Source organism: Coregonus clupeaformis, unplaced genomic scaffold, assembly GCF_020615455.1.
Source record: "Coregonus clupeaformis isolate EN_2021a unplaced genomic scaffold, ASM2061545v1 scaf0060, whole genome shotgun sequence".
Lineage (NCBI taxonomy): Eukaryota > Metazoa > Chordata > Actinopteri > Salmoniformes > Salmonidae > Coregonus > Coregonus clupeaformis.
The window spans coordinates 608,514-628,949 of record NW_025533515.1 but is presented as its reverse complement, the minus strand read 5'-3'; the positions used below and the strand labels follow the sequence as shown (position 1 = coordinate 628,949).

The 20,436-nt window shown below is 47.1% G+C and overlaps 1 protein-coding gene across 2 annotated transcripts in view; it reads right to left on the bottom strand.

Annotated features, from left to right (window-relative positions):
* The window catches only part of dnaaf9 (dynein axonemal assembly factor 9), a 207,122-nt gene that overhangs the window by 31,900 nt on the left and 154,786 nt on the right, over positions 1 to 20,436 (bottom strand). For both annotated transcript variants that reach the window (XM_045212884.1, XM_045212886.1), the window contains exons 21-24: positions 19,397 to 19,543; positions 9,670 to 9,755; positions 9,436 to 9,537; positions 3,023 to 3,140 (exon numbers count right to left, since the gene is read on the bottom strand). In XM_045212884.1, coding sequence (XP_045068819.1) covers positions 3,023 to 3,140; positions 9,436 to 9,537; positions 9,670 to 9,755; positions 19,397 to 19,543 — 453 coding nt within the window. The remainder of the gene's footprint in view (positions 1 to 3,022; positions 3,141 to 9,435; positions 9,538 to 9,669; positions 9,756 to 19,396; positions 19,544 to 20,436) is intronic.

Here is a 20,436-nt window from a genome sequence, read left to right as displayed (position 1 = left end):
CTGCCAGAGGGTTAGTTACCTTGTCAGTCTGTCCTGTGAGAGGGTTAGTTACCTTGTCAGTCTGTCCTGCCAGAGGGTTAGTTACCTTGTCAGTCTGTCCTGCCAGAGGGTTAGTTACCTTGTCAGTGTGTCCTGCCAGAGGGTTAGTTACCCTGTCAGTCTGTCCTGCCAGAGGGTTAGTTACCTTGTCAGTGTGTCCTGTGAGAGGGTTAGTTACCTTGTCAGTCTGTCCTGTGAGAGGGTTAGTTACCCTGTCAGTCTGTCCTGTGAGAGGGTTAGTTACCTTGTCAGTGTGTCCTGTCAGAGGGTAAGTTACCTTGTCAGTCTGTCCTGTGAGAGGGTTAGTTACCTTGTCAGTCTGTCCTGTGAGAGGGTTAGTTACCTTGTCAGTCTGTCCTGTGAGAGGGTTAGTTACCTTGTCAGTCTGTCCTGCCAGAGGGTTAGTGACCTTGTCAGTCTGTCCTGCCAGAGGGTTAGTTACCTTGTCAGTGTGTCCTGTGACAGGGTTAGTTACCTTGTCAGTCTGTCCTGCCAGAGGGTTAGTTACCTTGTCAGTGTGTCCTGTGAGAGGGTTAGTTACCTTGTCAGTGTGTCCTGTGACAGGGTTAGTTACCCTGTCAGTCTGTCCTGTGAGAGGGTTAGTTACCTTGTCAGTGTGTCCTGTGAGAGGGTTAGTTACCTTGTCAGTCTGTCCTGTGAGAGGGTTAGTTACCTTGTCAGTCTGTCCTGTGAGAGGGTTAGTTACCCTGTCAGTCTGTCCTGTGACAGGGTTAGTTACCTTGTCAGTGTGTCCTGTGAGAGGGTTAGTTACCCTGTCAGTCTGTCCTGTGAGAGGGTTAGTTACCCTGTCAGTCTGTCCTGTGAGAGGGTTAGTTACCCTGTCAGTCTGTCCTGTGAGAGGGTTAGTTACCCTGTCAGTCTGTCCTGTGACAGGGTTAGTTACCTTGTCAGTGTGTCCTGTGACAGGGTTAGTTACCTTGTCAGTCTGTCCTGCCAGAGGGTTAGTTACCCTGTCAGTCTGTCCTGTGAGAGGGTTAGTTACCTTGTCAGTCTGTCCTGCCAGAGGGTTAGTTACCTTGTCAGTCTGTCCTGCCAGAGGGTTAGTTACCTTGTCAGTCTGTCCTGTGAGAGGGTTAGTTACCTTGTCAGTCTGTCCTGTGAGAGGGTTAGTTACCTTGTCAGTGTGTCCTGTGACAGGGTTAGTTACCTTGTCAGTGTGTCCTGTGACAGGGTTAGTTACCTTGTCAGTCTGTCCTGCCAGAGGGTTAGTGACCTTGTCAGTCTGTCCTGCCAGAGGGTTAGTTACCTTGTCAGTCTGTCCTGCCAGAGGGTTAGTTACCTTGTCAGTCTGTCCTGTGAGAGGGTTAGTTACCTTGTCAGTCTGTCCTGTGAGAGGGTTAGTTACCTTGTCAGTGTGTCCTGCCAGAGGGTTAGTGACCTTGTCAGTCTGTCCTGCCAGAGGGTTAGTTACCTTGTCAGTCTGTCCTGTGAGAGGGTTAGTTACCTTGTCAGTGTGTCCTGTGAGAGGGTTAGTTACCTTGTCAGTGTGTCCTGCCAGAGGGTTAGTTACCTTGTCAGTGTGTCCTGCCAGAGGGTTAGTTACCTTGTCAGTCTGTCCTGTGAGAGGGTTAGTTACCTTGTCAGTCTGTCCTGTGACAGGGTTAGTTACCCTGTCAGTCTGTCCTGTGACAGGGTTAGTTACCCTGTCAGTCTGTCCTGTGACAGGGTTAGTTACCTTGTCAGTGTGTCCTGCCAGAGGGTTAGTTACCTTGTCAGTGTGTCCTGTGAGAGGGTTAGTTACCTTGTCAGTCTGTCCTGTGAGAGGGTTAGTTACCTTGTCAGTCTGTCCTGTGAGAGGGTTAGTTACCTTGTCAGTGTGTCCTGTGACAGGGTTAGTTACCTTGTCAGTCTGTCCTGTGAGAGGGTTAGTTACCTTGTCAGTCTGTCCTGCCAGAGGGTTAGTTACCTTGTCAGTCTGTCCTGTGACAGGGTTAGTTACCTTGTCAGTCTGTCCTGTGAGAGGGTTAGTTACCTTGTCAGTCTGTCCTGTGAGAGGGTTAGTTACCCTGTCAGTCTGTCCTGTGACAGGGTTAGTTACCTTGTCAGTGTGTCCTGTGAGAGGGTTAGTTACCTTGTCAGTCTGTCCTGTGAGAGGGTTAGTTACCTTGTCAGTCTGTCCTGTGAGAGGGTTAGTTACCTTGTCAGTGTGTCCTGTGACAGGGTTAGTTACCTTGTCAGTGTGTCCTGTGAGAGGGTTAGTTACCTTGTCAGTCTGTCCTGTGAGAGGGTTAGTTACCTTGTCAGTCTGTCCTGTGAGAGGGTTAGTTACCTTGTCAGTGTGTCCTGTGAGAGGGTTAGTTACCCTGTCAGTCTGTCCTGTGAGAGGGTTAGTTACCTTGTCAGTCTGTCCTGTGAGAGGGTTAGTTACCTTGTCAGTCTGTCCTGTGAGAGGGTTAGTTACCCTGTCAGTCTGTCCTGTGAGAGGGTTAGTTACCTTGTCAGTCTGTCCTGTGAGAGGGTTAGTTACCCTGTCAGTCTGTCCTGTGAGAGGGTTAGTTACCTTGTCAGTCTGTCCTGTGAGAGGGTTAGTTACCTTGTCAGTCTGTCCTGTGACAGGGTTAGTTACCCTGTCAGTCTGTCCTGTGAGAGGGTTAGTTACCTTGTCAGTCTGTCCTGTGAGAGGGTTAGTTACCTTGTCAGTCTGTCCTGTGACAGGGTTAGTTACCCTGTCAGTCTGTCCTGTGAGAGGGTTAGTTACCCTGTCAGTCTGTCCTGTGAGAGGGTTAGTTACCTTGTCAGTCTGTCCTGTGAGAGGGTTAGTTACCTTGTCAGTCTGTCCTGTGAGAGGGTTAGTTACCTTGTCAGTCTGTCCTGTGAGAGGGTTAGTTACCTTGTCAGTCTGTCCTGTGAGAGGGTTAGTTACCTTGTCAGTCTGTCCTGTGAGAGGGTTAGTTACCTTGTCAGTCTGTCCTGTGAGAGGGTTAGTTACCTTGTCAGTGTGTCCTGTGAGAGGGTTAGTTACCTTGTCAGTGTGTCCTGCCAGCTGGTTCCTGGTGTCTGGCGTGGGGAACAGTGCCCCCAGGTGGTCATCCTGGATGGGCTCCTGACCCACACTGCTCAGAGCAAAGTGCTGCAGGAACCTGGCGAACGCAGCAGCATTAGGAAACATGTTGGGGTGGTTCAATGAGAGAACACTGTTGGCAGGGAGGGTGGGAAATGAACACCAGCCACCGGCCAAATGAACACCAGCCACCAGCCAAATGAACACCAGCCACCAGCCAAATGAACACCAGCCACCAGCCAAATGAACACCAGCCACCAGCCAAATGAACACCAGCCACCAGCCAAATGAACACCAGCCACCAGCCAAATGAACACCAGCCACCGGCCAAATGAACACCAGCCACCGGCCAAATGAACACCAGCCACCGGCCAAATGAACACCAGCCACCGGCCAAATGAACACCAGCCACCAGCCAAATGAACACCAGCCACCGGCCAAATGAACACCAGCCACCAGCCAAATGAACACCAGCCACCGGCCAAATGAACACCAGCCACCGGCCAAATGAACACCAGCCACCAGCCAAATGAACACCAGCCACCAGCCAAATGAACACCAGCCACCGGCCAAATGAACACCAGCCACCGGCCAAATGAACACCAGCCACCGGCCAAATGAACACCAGCCACCGGCCAAATGAACACCAGCCACCGGCCAAATGAACACCAGCCACCAGCCAAATGAACACCAGCCACCGGCCAAATGAACACCAGCCACCAGCCACTGTCTATCCTTACCAGCCATGTTGGCAGATGATGAAACTCACAGAGAGCATTTGTAAGCAGTTTTCTTTTTTCAATCCAAAATATATATATATATACAGTACCAGTCAAAACTATGAAATAACACATATGGAATCATGTAGTAACCAAATTACTTTGCACACTGACTACCTCATGAAGCTGGTTGAGAGAATGCCAAGATTGTGCAAAGCACACAAGGGGAGAATGTACTAGGTAGTGTATACTAGGTAGTGTATCCTAGGTAGTGTATCCTAGGTAGTGTATACTAGGTAGTGTATACTAGGTAGTGTATCCTAGGTAGTGTATAAGTACATCTCCTGTTCTGGAAGCTGGGAGTATGAGGCCTTCAGGCTGCCTCGGTGTGGTAGGTAGTGTATACTAGGTAGTGTATCCTAGGTAGTGTATACTAGGTAGTGTATCCTAGGTAGTGTATACTAGGTAGTGTATACTAGGTAGTGTATACTAGGTAGTGTATACTAGGTAGTGTATACTAGGTAGTGTATCCTAGGTAGTGTATACTAGGTAGTGTATACTAGGTAGTGTATACTAGGTAGTGTATCCTAGGTAGTGTATACTAGGTAGTGTATCCTAGGTAGTGTATACTAGGTAGTGTATCCTAGGTAGTGTATACTAGGTAGTGTATCGTCTAGGTAGTGTATACTAGGTAGTGTATACTAGGTAGTGTATCCTAGGTAGTGTATACTAGGTAGTGTATACTAGGTAGTGTATACTAGGTAGTGTATACTAGGTAGTGTATACATACATCTCCTGTTCTGGTAGCTGGGAGTATGAGGCCTTCAGGCTGCCTCGGTGTGGTAGGTAGTGTATACTAGGTAGTGTATACTAGGTAGTGTATACTAGGTAGTGTATACTAGGTAGTGTATACTAGGTAGTGTATCCTAGGTAGTGTATACTAGGTAGTGTATACTAGGTAGTGTATACTAGGTAGTGTATACTAGGTTGTATACTAGGTAGTGTATACTAGGTAGTGTATACTAGGTAGTGTATCCTAGGTAGTGTATACTAGGTAGTGTATCCTAGGTAGTGTATACTAGGTAGTGTATACTAGGTAGTGTATACTAGGTAGTGTATCCTAGGTAGTGTATACTAGGTAGTGTATACTAGGTAGTGTATCCTAGGTAGTGTATACATACATCTCCTGTTCTGGTAGCTGGGAGTATGAGGCCTTCAGGCTGCCTCGGTGTGGTAGGTAGTGTATACTAGGTAGTGTATACTAGGTAGTGTATACTAGGTAGTGTATCCTAGGTAGTGTATACTAGGTAGTGTATACTAGGTAGTGTATACTAGGTAGTGTATCCTAGGTAGTGTATACTAGGTAGTGTATCCTAGGTAGTGTATACTAGGTAGTGTATACTAGGTAGTGTATACTAGGTAGTGTATCCTAGGTAGTGTATACTAGGTAGTGTATACTAGGTAGTGTATACTATGTAGTGTACACTAGGTAGTGTATACTAGGTAGTGTATACTAGGTAGTGTATCCTAGGTAGTGTATACTAGGTAGTGTATACTAGGTAGTGTATCCTAGGTAGTGTATACATACATCTCCTGTTCTGGTAGCTGGGAGTATGAGGCCTTCAGGCTGCCTCGGTGTGGTAGGTAGTGTATACTAGGTAGTGTATACTAGGTAGTGTATCCTAGGTAGTGTATACTAGGTAGTGTATCCTAGGTAGTGTATACTAGGTAGTGTATCCTAGGTAGTGTATACTAGGTAGTGTATACTAGGTAGTGTATACTAGGTAGTGTATCCTAGGTAGTGTATACTAGGTAGTGTATACTAGGTAGTGTATACTAGGTAGTGTATCCTAGGTAGTGTATCCTAGGTAGTGTATACTAGGTAGTGTATACTAGGTAGTGTATCCTAGGTAGTGTACACTAGGTAGTGTATACTAGGTAGTGTATACTAGGTAGTGTATCCTAGGTAGTGTATACTAGGTAGTGTATACTAGGTAGTGTATCCTAGGTAGTGTATACATACATCTCCTGTTCTGGTAGCTGGGAGTATGAGGCCTTCAGGCTGCCTCGGTGTGGTAGGTAGTGTATACTAGGTAGTGTATACTAGGTAGTGTATCCTAGGTAGTGTATACTAGGTAGTGTATCCTAGGTAGTGTATACTAGGTAGTGTATCCTAGGTAGTGTATACTAGGTAGTGTATACTAGGTAGTGTATCCTAGGTAGTGTATACTAGGTAGTGTATCCTAGGTAGTGTATACTAGGTAGTGTATACTAGGTAGTGTATCCTAGGTAGTGTATACTAGGTAGTGTATACTAGGTAGTGTATACTAGGTAGTGTATACATACATGTCCTGTTCTGGTAGCTGGGAGTATGAGTTCTTCAGGCTGCCTCGGTGTGGTAGGTAGTGTATACTAGGTAGTGTATACTAGGTAGTGTATACTAGGTAGTGTATACTAGGTAGTGTATCCTAGGTAGTGTATACTAGGTAGTGTATCCTAGGTAGTGTATACTAGGTAGTGTATCCTAGGTAGTGTATACTAGGTAGTGTATACTAGGTAGTGTATCCTAGGTAGTGTATACTAGGTAGTGTATCCTAGGTAGTGTATACTAGGTAGTGTATACTAGGTAGTGTATCCTAGGTAGTGTATACTAGGTAGTGTATACTAGGTAGTGTATACTAGGTAGTGTATACATACATGTCCTGTTCTGGTAGCTGGGAGTATGAGTTCTTCAGGCTGCCTCGGTGTGGTAGGTAGTGTATACTAGGTAGTGTATACTAGGTAGTGTATACTAGGTAGTGTATACTAGGTAGTGTATCCTAGGTAGTGTATACTAGGTAGTGTATCCTAGGTAGTGTATACTAGGTAGTGTATACTAGGTAGTGTATCCTAGGTAGTGTATACTAGGTAGTGTATCCTAGGTAGTGTATACTAGGTAGTGTATACTAGGTAGTGTATACTAGGTAGTGTATCCTAGGTAGTGTATACTAGGTAGTGTATACTAGGTAGTGTATACTAGGTAGTGTATACATACATCTCCTGTTCTGGTAGCTGGGAGTATGAGGCCTTCAGGCTGCCTCGGTGTGGTAGGTAGTGTATACTAGGTAGTGTATACTAGGTAGTGTATACTAGGTAGTGTATCCTAGGTAGTGTATACTAGGTAGTGTATACTAGGTAGTGTATCCTAGGTAGTGTATACTATTAGTGTATACTAGGTAGTGTATACATACATGTCCTGTTCTGGTAGCTGGGAGTATGAGGCCTTCAGGCTGCCTCGGTGTGGTAGGTAGTGTATACTAGGTAGTGTATACTAGGTAGTGTATACTAGGTAGTGTATCCTAGGTAGTGTATACTAGGTAGTGTATCCTAGGTAGTGTATACTAGGTAGTGTATACTAGGTAGTGTATACTAGGTAGTGTATACTAGGTAGTGTATCCTAGGTAGTGTATACATACATCTCCTGTTCTGGTAGCTGGGAGTATGGCCTTTGCCTCGTGTGGTAGGTAGTGTATACTAGGTAGTGTATACTAGGTAGTGTATACTAGGGTAGTGTATCCTAGGTAGTGTATACTAGGTAGTGTATACTAGGTAGTGTATCCTAGGTAGTGTATACTAGGTAGTGTATACTAGGTAGTGTATACATACATGTCCTGTTCTGGTAGCTGGGAGTATGAGGCCTTCAGGCTGCCTCGGTGTGGTAGGTAGTGTATACTAGGTAGTGTATACTAGGTAGTGTATACTAGGTAGTGTATCCTAGGTAGTGTATACTAGGTAGTGTATCCTAGGTAGTGTATACTAGGTAGTGTATCCTAGGTAGTGTATACTAGGTAGTGTATCCTAGGTAGTGTATACTAGGTAGTGTATACTAGGTAGTGTATACTAGGTAGTGTATCCTAGGTAGTGTATACTAGGTAGTGTATACTAGGTAGTGTATCCTAGGTAGTGTATACTAGGAGTGGTATACTGGGTAGTGTATCCTAGGTAGTGTATACATACATCTCCTGTTCTGGTAGCTGGGAGTATGAGGCCTTCAGGCTGCCTCGGTGTGGTAGGTAGTGTATACTAGGTAGTGTATACTAGGTAGTGTATACTAGGTAGTGTATCCTAGGTAGTGTATACTAGGTAGTGTATACTAGGTAGTGTATACTAGGTAGTGTATCCTAGGTAGTGTATACTAGGTAGTGTATACTAGGTAGTGTATCCTAGGTAGTGTATCCTAGGTAGTGTATCCTAGGTAGTGTATACTAGGTAGTGTATACTAGGTAGTGTATACATACATGTCCTGTTCTGGTAACTGGGAGTATGAGGCCTTCAGGCTGCCTCGGTGTGGTAGGTAGTGTATACTAGGTAGTGTATCCTAGGTAGTGTATACTAGGTAGTGTATACATACATGTCCTGTTCTGGTAGCTGGGAGTATGAGGCCTTCAGGCTGCCTCGGTGTGGTAGGTAGTGTATACTAGGTAGTGTATACTAGGTAGTGTATACTAGGTAGTGTATACTAGGTAGTGTATCCTAGGTAGTGTATACTAGGTAGTGTATACTAGGTAGTGTATCCTAGGTAGTGTATACTAGGTAGTGTATCCTAGGTAGTGTATACTAGGTAGTGTATCCTAGGTAGTGTATACTAGGTAGTGTATCCTAGGTAGTGTATACTAGGTAGTGTATCCTAGGTAGTGTATACTAGGTAGTGTATACTAGGTAGTGTATACTAGGTAGTGTATACTAGGTAGTGTATACTAGGTAGTGTATACATACATCTCCTGTTCTGGTAGCTGGGAGTATGAGGCCTTCAGGCTGCCTCGGTGTGGTAGGTAGTGTATACTAGGTAGTGTATACTAGGTAGTGTATCCTAGGTAGTGTATACTAGGTAGTGTATACTAGGTAGTGTATACTAGGTAGTGTATCCTAGGTAGTGTATACTAGGTAGTGTATACTAGGTAGTGTATCCTAGGTAGTGTATACTAGGTAGTGTATACTAGGTAGTGTATACTAGGTAGTGTATCCTAGGTAGTGTATACTAGGTAGTGTATACTAGGTAGTGTATCCTAGGTAGTGTATACATACATCTCCTGTTCTGGTAGCTGGGAGTATGAGGCCTTCAGGCTGCCTCGGTGTGGTAGGTAGTGTATACTAGGTAGTGTATACTAGGTAGTGTATACTACGTAGTGTATCCTAGGTAGTGTATACTAGGTGTGTATCCTAGGTAGTGTATACTAGGTAGTGTATACTAGGTAGTGTATACTAGGTAGTGTATCCTAGGTAGTGTATCCTAGGTAGTGTATACTAGGTAGTGTATACTAGGTAGTGTATACATACATGTCCTGTTCTGGTAACTGGGAGTATGAGGCCTTCAGGCTGCCTCGGTGTGGTAGGTAGTGTATACTAGGTAGTGTATCCTAGGTAGTGTATACTAGGTAGTGTATACATACATGTCCTGTTCTGGTAGCTGGGAGTATGAGGCCTTCAGGCTGCCTCGGTGTGGTAGGTAGTGTATACTAGGTAGTGTATACTAGGTAGTGTATCCTAGGTAGTGTATACATACATCTCCTGTTCTGGTAGCTGGGAGTATGAGGCCTTCAGGCTGCCTCGGTGTGGTAGGTAGTGTATACTAGGTAGTGTATACTAGGTAGTGTATACTAGGTAGTGTATACATACATCTCCTGTTCTGGTAGCTGGGAGTATGAGGCCTTCAGGCTGCCTCTGCGTTTGGCCACAGGGGGGGCGTGGCAGTCATGCAGCCACTGTAGTCTGGAGAGCCTGGAGGAACGACGTGGATCAGCAACATTACTCCTAATATTGACATTTCTATGAACTGATACTGACAGATCTATGTCAGATCACAGTACATAGAAGTTGTAGAGTAAGTGCCAGTTAGTTGCTGTGACTCACATGTTCCTCTGATCCCAGGTCAGCTGTTCTCTGTCCACCAACTGCAGAGAGAGTCCAGAGTCTGACGCCTGCCACACTGGTAACACCTGCAACAACAATACAACACATAAACAACCACAATACAATACAACACATAAACAACCACAATATAACACATAAACAACCACAATACAACACATAAACAACCACAATACAACACATAAACAACACATAAACAACCACAACACAACACATAAACAACCACAACACAACACATAAACAACCACAACACAACACCTAAACAACCACAACACAACACATAAACAACCACAATACAACACATAAACAACCACAATACAACACATAAACAACCACAATACAACACATAAACAACCACAATACAACACATAAACAACCACAATACAACACATAAACAACCACAACACAACAGATAAACAACCACAATACAACACCTAAACAACCACAATACAAAACAACACAACACATAAACAACCACAATACAACACATAAACAACCACAACACAACACCTAACAACCACAACACAACACCTAAACAACCACAATACAACACCTAATCAACCACAACACAACACATAAACAACCACAATACAACACATAAACAACCACAATACAACACATAAACAACCACAACACAACACATAAACAACCACAACACAACACCTAAACAACCACAACACAACACATAAACAACCACAATACAACACCTAATCAACCACAACACAACACATAAACAACCACAATACAACACATAAACAACCACAACACAACACCTAAACAACCACAATACAACAGATAAACAACCACAATACAACACCTAAACAACCACAATACAAAACAACACAACACATAAACAACCACAACACAACACATAAACAACCACAATACAACACATTAACAACCACAACACAAAACAACACAACACATAAACAACCACAACACAACACCTAAACAACCACAATACAACACCTAAACAACCACGATACAACACATAAACAACCACAATACAACACATAATCAACCACAACACAACACATAAACAACCACAATACAACACATAAACAACCACAATACAACACCTAAACAACCACAATACAAAACAACACAACACAAACAACCACAAAACAACACAACACATAAAAAACCACAATACAACACCTAAACAACCACAATACAACACCTAATCAACCACAATACAACACCTAAACAACCACAACACAACACATAAACAACCACAATACAACACATAAACAACCACAACACATAATCAACAACAACACAACACATAAACAACCACAATACAACACATAAACAACCACAATACAACACCTAAACAACCACAATACAAAACAACACAACACATAAACAACCCACAACACAACCACAACACAACACATAAACAACCACAATACAACAGATAAACAACCACAATACAACACCTAAACAACCACAATACAAAACAACACAACATATAAACAACCACAATACAACACATAAACAACCACAACACAACACCTAAACAACCACAACACAACACATAAACAACCACAATACAACACCTAATCAACCACAACACAACACATAAACAACCACAATACAAAACATAAACAACCACAATACAACACCTAAACAACCACAATACAAAACAACACAACACATAAACAACCCACAACACAACCCACACATCACATAAACAACACACAACAATCAACCAAACACTACAACCACAATACAAACACACAAATAAAAACACAACACATAAACAACCACAATACAACACCTAATCCCAATACAAATACAACAACACAACAACACAACACATAAACAACCACAACACAACCACAACACAACACATAAACAACCACAATACAACAGATAAACAACCACAATACAACACCTAAACAACCACAATACAAAACAACACAACACATAAACAACCACAATACAACACCTAAACAACCACAATACAACACCTAATCAACCACAACACAACACATAAACAACCACAATACAACACGTAAACCACAATACAACAGATAAACAACCACAATACAACACGTAAACAACTACAACACAACAACAAATAAACAACCACAATACAACACCTAAACAACCACAATACAACATGTAAACCACAATACAACATGTAAACCACAATACAACAGATAAACAACCACAATACAACATGTAAACCACAATACAACAGATAAACAACCACAATACAACATGTAAACCACAATACAACAGATAAACAACCACAATACAACACCTAAACAACCACAACACAACAACAAATAAACAACCACAATACAACACATAAACAACCACAACACAACAACAAATAAACAACCACAATACAACACATAAACAACCACAACACAACAACAAATAAACAACCACAATACGACACATAAACAACCACAATACAACACGTAAACCACAATACAACACGTAAACCACAAAACAAAATCAACAAGAGAGTCCAGAGTCTGAGCCCTGTGTCTGGAAGGACCATTAAAAACTGATAGGAGGGCTGGACACACGACCACAACACAAACCGTTCACAAAGACTACAACTGTTCTCAAACCACCCAGACATTTAGAGGTGGTGTCTGGTAGCGCCCTGACCTGTTAGCAGAAGGCTCTGACTGACTGACCTGTGAGCAGAAGGCTCTGACTGACTGACCTGTTAGCAGAAGGCTCTGACTGACTGACTGACCTGTTAGCAGAAGGCTCTGACTGACTGACTGACCTGTTAGCAGAAGGCTCTGACTGACTGACTGACCTGTTAGCAGAAGGCTCTGACTGACTGACCTGTTAGCAGAAGGCTCTGACTGACTGACCTGTTAGCAGAAGGCTCTGACTGACTGACTGACCTGTTAGCAGAAGGCTCTGACTGACTGACCTGTTAGCAGAAGGCTCTGACTGACTGACCTGTTAGCAGAAGGCTCTGACTGACTGACTGACCTGTTAGCAGAAGGCTCTGACTGACTGACCTGTGAGCAGAAGGCTCTGACTGACTGACCTGTTAGCAGAAGGCTCTGACTGACTGACTGACCTGTGAGCAGAAGGCTCTGACTGACTGACTGACCTGTTAGCAGAAGGCTCTGACTGACTGACTGACCTGTTAGCAGAAGGCTCTGACTGACTGACTGACCTGTTAGCAGAAGGCTCTGACTGACTGACCTGTTAGCAGAAGGCTCTGACTGACTGACTGACCTGTTAGCAGAAGGCTCTGACTGACTGACACCTGTTAGCAGAAGGCTCTGACTGACTGACCTGTTAGCAGAAGGCTCTGACTGACTGACCTGTTAGCAGAAGGCTCTGACTGACTGACCCTGTTAGCAGAAGGCTCTGACTGACTGACTGACCTGTTAGCAGAAGGCTCTGACTGACTGACCTGTTAGCAGAAGGCTCTGACCGACTGACCTGTTAGCAGAAGGCTCTGACTGACTGACCTGTTAGCAGAAGGCTCTGACTGACTGACCCTGTTAGCAGAAGGCTCTGACTGACTGACCTGTTAGCAGAAGGCTCTGACTGACTGGACCTGTTAGCAGAAGGCTCTGACTGACTGGACCTGTTAGCAGAAGGCTCTGACCGACTGACCTGTTAGCAGAAGGCTCTGACTGACTGACCTGTTAGCAGAAGGCTCACTGACTGACTGACCTGTTAGCAGAAGGCTCTGACTGACTGACCTGTTAGCAGAAGGCTCTGACTGACTGACCCTGTTAGCGAAGGCTCTGACCGACTGACCTGTTAGCAGAAGGCTCTGACCGACTGACTGACCTGTTAGCAGAAGGCTCTGACTGACTGACCGACCTGTTAGCAGAAGGCTCTGACTGACTGACCTGTTAGCAGAAGGCTCTGACTGACTGACTCCTGTTAGCAGAAGGCTCTGACTGACTGACTGACCTGTTAGCAGAAGGCTCTGACTGACTGACTGACCTGTGAGCAGAAGGCTCTGACTGACTCAGAGGCTCACGACTGACTGACCTGTGAGCAGAAGGCTCTGACTGACTGACTGACCTGTTAGCAGAAGGCTCTGACTGACTGACCTGTTAGAGAAGGCTCGACTGACCTGCAGCAGAAGGCTCTGACTGACTGACTGACCTGTTAGCAGAAGGCTCTGACTGACTGACTGACCTGTTAGCAGAAGGCTCTGACTGACTGACCTGTTAGCAGAAGGCTCTGACTGACTGACTGACCTGTTAGCAGAAGGCTCTGACTGACTGACTGACCTGTTAGCAGAAGGCTCTGACTGACTGACCTGTTAGCAGAAGGCTCTGACTGACTGACCTGTTAGCAGAAGGCTCTGACTGACTGACCTGTTAGCAGAAGGCTCTGACTGACTGACCTGTTAGCAGAAGGCTCTGACTGACTGACCTGTTAGCAGAAGGCTCTGACTGACTGACCTGTTAGCAGAAGGCTCTGACTGACTGACCTGTTAGCAGAAGGCTCTGACTGACTGACCTGTTAGCAGAAGGCTCTGACTGACTGACCTGTTAGCAGAAGGCTCTGACTGACTGGCCTGTTAGCAGAAGGCTCTGACTGACTGACCTGTTAGCAGAAGGCTCTGACTGACTGACCTGTTAGCAGAAGGCTCTGACTGACTGACCTGTTAGCAGAAGGCTCTGACTGACTGACCTGTTAGCAGAAGGCTCTGACTGACTGACCTGTTAGCAGAAGGCTCTGACTGACTGACTGACCTGTTAGCAGAAGGCTCTGACTGACTGACCTGTGAGCAGAAGGCTCTGACTGACTGACCTGTTAGCAGAAGGCTCTGACTGACTGACCTGTTAGCAGAAGGCTCTGACTGACTGACCTGTTAGCAGAAGGCTCTGACTGACTGACCTGTTAGCAGAAGGCTCTGACTGACTGACCTGTGAGCAGAAGGCTCTGACTGACTGACCTGTGAGCAGAAGGCTCTGACTGACTGACTGACCTGTTAGCAGAAGGCTCTGACTGACTGACCTGTTAGCAGAAGGCTCTGACTGACTGACTGACCTGTTAGCAGAAGGCTCTGACTGACTGACCTGTTAGCAGAAGGCTCTGACTGACTGACCTGTGAGCAGAAGGCTCTGACTGACTGACCTGTTAGCAGAAGGCTCTGACTGACTGACTGACCTGTTAGCAGAAGGCTCTGACTGACTGACCTGTTAGCAGAAGGCTCTGACTGACTGACCTGTTAGCAGAAGGCTCTGACTGACTGACCTGTGAGCAGAAGGCTCTGACTGACTGACCTGTGAGCAGAAGGCTCTGACTGACTGACTGACCTGTTAGCAGAAGGCTCTGACTGACTGACCTGTTAGCAGAAGGCTCTGACTGACTGACTGACCTGTTAGCAGAAGGCTCTGACTGACTGGACCTGTTAGCAGAAGGCTCTGACTGACTGACCTGTTAGCAGAAGGCTCTGACTGACTGACCTGTTAGCAGAAGGCTCTGACTGACTGACCTGTGAGCAGAAGGCTCTGACTGACTGACCTGTTAGCAGAAGGCTCTGACTGACTGACCTGTTAGCAGAAGGCTCTGACTGACTGACCTGTTAGCAGAAGGCTCTGACTGACTGACCTGTTAGCAGAAGGCTCTGACTGACTGACCTGTTAGCAGAAGGCTCTGACTGACTGACCTGTGAGCAGAAGGCTCTGACTGACTGACTGACCTGTTAGCAGAAGGCTCTGACTGACTGACTGACCTGTTAGCAGAAGGCTCTGACTGACTGACTGACCTGTTAGCAGAAGGCTCTGACTGACTGACTGACCTGTTAGCAGAAGGCTCTGACTGACTGACTGGACCTGTTAGCAGAAGGCTCTGACTGACTGACCTGTGAGCAGAAGGCTCTGACTGACTGACTGACCTGTTAGCAGAAGGCTCTGACTGACTGACTGACCTGTTAGCAGAAGGCTCTGACTGACTGACTGACCTGTTAGCAGAAGGCTCTGACTGACTGACTGACCCTGTTAGCAGAAGGCTCTGACCGACTGACCTGTGAGCAGAAGGCTCTGACTGACTGACCTGTTAGCAGAAGGCTCTGACTGACTGACCTGTTAGCAGAAGGCTCTGACTGACTGACCTGTTAGCAGAAGGCTCTGACTGACTGACCTGTTAGCAGAAGGCTCTGACTGACTGACCTGTGAGCAGAAGGCTCTGACTGACTGACCTGTGAGCAGAAGGCTCTGACTGACTGACTGACCTGTGAGCAGAAGGCTCTGACTGACTGACCTGTGAGCAGAAGGCTCTGACTGACTGACTGGACCTGTTAGCAGAAGGCTCTGACTGACTGACCTGTGAGCAGAAGGCTCTGACTGACTGACTGACCTGTTAGCAGAAGGCTCTGACTGACTGGCCTGTTAGCAGAAGGCTCTGACTGACTGACCTGTTAGCAGAAGGCTCTGACTGACTGACCTGTGAGCAGAAGGCTCTGACTGACTGACCTGTTAGCAGAAGGCTCTGACTGACTGACTGACCTGTTAGCAGAAGGCTCTGACTGACTGACCTGTTAGCAGAAGGCTCTGACTGACTGACTGACCTGTGAGCAGAAGGCTCTGACTGACTGACTGACCTGTGAGCAGAAGGCTCTGACTGACTGACCTGTTAGCAGAAGGCTCTGACTGACTGACCTGTTAGCAGAAGGCTCTGACTGACTGACTGACCTGTGAGCAGAAGGCTCTGACTGACTGACCTGTTAGCAGAAGGCTCTGACTGACTGACTGACCTGTTAGCAGAAGGCTCTGACTGACTGACCTGTTAGCAGAAGGCTCTGACTGACTGACCTGTGAGCAGAAGGCTCTGACTGACTGACCTGTTAGCAGAAGGCTCTGACTGACTGACCTGTTAGCAGAAGGCTCTGACTGACTGACCTGTGAGCAGAAGGCTCTGACTGACTGACTGACCTGTTAGCAGAAGGCTCTGACTGACTGACCTGTTAGCAGAAGGCTCTGACTGACTGACCTGTTAGCAGAAGGCTCTGACTGACTGACTGACCTGTTAGCAGAAGGCTCTGACTGACTGACCTGTTAGCAGAAGGCTCTGACTGACTGACTGACCTGTTAGCAGAAGGCTCTGACTGACTGACCTGTTAGCAGAAGGCTCTGACTGACTGACCTGTTAGCAGAAGGCTCTGACTGACTGACTGACCTGTTAGCAGAAGGCTCTGACTGACTGACTGACCTGTGAGCAGAAGGCTCTGACTGACTGACCTGTTAGCAGAAGGCTCTGACTGACTGACCTGTTAGCAGAAGGCTCTGACTGACTGACTGACCTGTTAGCAGAAGGCTCTGACTGACTGACCTGTTAGCAGAAGGCTCTGACTGACTGACTGACCTGTGAGCAGAAGGCTCTGACTGACTGACCTGTGAGCAGAAGGCTCTGACTGACTGACTGACCTGTTAGCAGAAGGCTCTGACTGACTGACCTGTTAGCAGAAGGCTCTGACTGACTGACTGACCTGTGAGCAGAAGGCTCTGACTGACTGACCTGTGAGCAGAAGGCTCTGACTGACTGACTGACCTGTTAGCAGAAGGCTCTGACTGACTGACTGACCTGTTAGCAGAAGGCTCTGACTGACTGACTGACCTGTGAGCAGAAGGCTCTGACTGACTGACTGACCTGTGAGCAGAAGGCTCTGACTGACTGACCTGTGAGCAGAAGGCTCTGACTGACTGACTGACCTGTTAGCAGAAGGCTCTGACTGACTGACTGACCTGTGAGCAGAAGGCTCTGACTGACTGACCTGTTAGCAGAAGGCTCTGACTGACTGACTGACCTGTTAGCAGAAGGCTCTGACTGACTGACCTGTTAGCAGAAGGCTCTGACTGACTGACCTGTTAGCAGAAGGCTCTGACTGACTGACCTGTTAGCAGAAGGCTCTGACTGACTGACCTGTGAGCAGAAGGCTCTGACTGACTGACTGACCTGTTAGCAGAAGGCTCTGACTGACTGACCTGTTAGCAGAAGGCTCTGACTGACTGACCTGTTAGCAGAAGGCTCTGACTGACTGACCTGTTAGCAGAAGGCTCTGACTGACTGACCTGTGAGCAGAAGGCTCTGACTGACTGACTGACCTGTTAGCAGAAGGCTCTGACTGACTGACCTGTTAGCAGAAGGCTCTGACTGACTGACCTGTTAGCAGAAGGCTCTGACTGACTGACCTGTTAGCAGAAGGCTCTGACTGACTGACCTGTGAGCAGAAGGCTCTGACTGACTGACTGACCTGTGAGCAGAAGGCTCTGACTGACTGACTGACCTGTTAGCAGAAGGCTCTGACTGACTGACTGACCTGTTAGCAGAAGGCTCTGACTGACTGACTGACCTGTGAGCAGAAGGCTCTGACTGACTGACTGACCTGTTAGCAGAAGGCTCTGACTGACTGACTGACCTGTTAGCAGAAGGCTCTGACTGACTGACTGACCTGTTAGCAGAAGGCTCTGACTGACTGACTGACCTGTTAGCAGAAGGCTCTGACTGACTGACTGACCTGTTAGCAGAAGGCTCTGACTGACTGACTGACCTGTTAGCAGAAGGCTCTGACTGACTGACCTGTTAGCAGAAGGCTCTGACCGACTGACTGACCTGTTAGCAGAAGGCCCTGACCGACTGACTGACCTGTGAGCAGAAGGCTCCTGACCGACTGACCTGTGAGCAGAAGGCTCTGACTGACTGACTGACCTGTTAGCAGAAGGCTCTGACTGACTGACCTGTTAGCAGAAGGCTCTGACTGACTGACCTGTTAGCAGAAGGCTCTGACTGACTGACTGACCTGTTAGCAGAAGGCTCTGACTGACTGACTGACCTGTGAGCAGAAGGCTCTGACTGACTGACTGACCTGTTAGCAGAAGGCTCTGACTGACTGACTGACCTGTGAGCAGAAGGCTCTGACTGACTGACCTGTTAGCAGAAGGCTCTGACTGACTGACTGACCTGTTAGCAGAAGGCTCTGACTGACTGACTGACCTGTTAGCAGAAGGCTCTGACTGACTGACCTGTTAGCAGAAGGCTCTGACTGACTGACCTGTTAGCAGAAGGCTCTGACTGACTGACCTGTTAGCAGAAGGCTCTGACTGACTGACCTGTTAGCAGAAGGCTCTGACTGACTGACTGACCTGTGAGCAGAAGGCTCTGACTGACTGACCTGTGAGCAGAAGGCTCTGACTGACTGACCTGTTAGCAGAAGGCTCTGACTGACTGACTGACCTGTGAGCAGAAGGCTCTGACTGACTGACCTGTTAGCAGAAGGCTCTGACTGACTGACTGACCTGTTAGCAGAAGGCTCTGACTGACTGACTGACCTGTTAGCAGAAGGCTCTGACTGACTGACCTGTGAGCAGAAGGCTCTGACTGACTGACCTGTTAGCAGAAGGCTCTGACTGACTGACTGACCTGTGAGCAGAAGGCTCTGACTGACTGACTGACCTGTTAGCAGAAGGCTCTGACTGACTGACCTGTTAGCAGAAGGCTCTGACTGACTGACTGACCTGTGAGCAGAAGGCTCTGACTGACTGACTGACCTGTTAGCAGAAGGCTCTGACTGACTGACTGACCTGTTAGCAGAAGGCTCTGACTGACTGACTGACCTGTTAGCAGAAGGCTCTGACTGACTGACTGACCTGTGAGCAGAAGGCTCTGACTGACTGACTGACCTGTGAGCAGAAGGCTCTGTGACCCTGTGAGCAGAAGGCTCTGACTGACCTGTGAGCAGAAGGATCTGACTGACCTGTGAGCAGAAGGATCTGTGACTCTGTGAGCGTGGCTGGAGGCTGAAGACCAGACAGTGGTCGTCACTGTGGAGAGGGAAGGGCAGGTGGGACAGCAGAGCAGCTTCATACTGGACAAACAGAGCTGCCACCACGCTCCACGAGTCCTGGTGGACAGACAGCAGACACAGGGAGATAAGGGGGACAGTACTGGACAAACAGAGCTGCCACCTGGTGGACAGACAGCAGACACAGGGAGATAAGGGGGACAGTACTGGACAAACAGAGCTGCCACCTGGTGGACAGACAACAGACACAGGGAGATAAGGGGGACAGTACTGGACAAACAGAGCTGCCACACCTGGTGGACAGACAGCAGACACAGGAGAGATAAGGGGGCCAGTACTGGACAAACAGAGCTGCCACCTGGTGGACAGACAGCAGACACAGGGAGATAAGGGGGACAGTACTGGACAAACAGAGCTGCCACCTGGTGGACAGACAGCAGACACGGGAGATAAGGGGGGACAGTACTGGACAAACAGAGCTGCCACCTGGTGGACAGACAGCAGACACAGGGAGATAAGGGGGACAGTACTGGACAAACAGAGCTGCCACCTGGTGGACAGACAGCAGACACGGGAGATAAGGGGGACAGTACTGGACAAACAGAGCTGCCACCTGGTGGACAGACAGCAGACACGGGGAGATAAGGGGGACAGTACTGGACAAACAGAGCTGCCACCTGGTGGACAGACAGCAGACACAGGGAGATAAGGGGGACAGTACTGGACAAACAGAGCTGCCACCTGGTGGACAGACAGCAGACACGGGGAGATAAGGGGGACAGTACTGGACTGTATATAATAACCACAAAGAGAGAAAAGGCAAATGAACAATAACAGAACAATGGTTGCGTCCCAAATAGCAGCCTATTCTCACACATTCACATACACATACCGACAACAAACACACAGACACACACAGACACACACAGACACACACACACAGACACACACAGACACACACATACGCATACCGACAACAAACACACAGACAC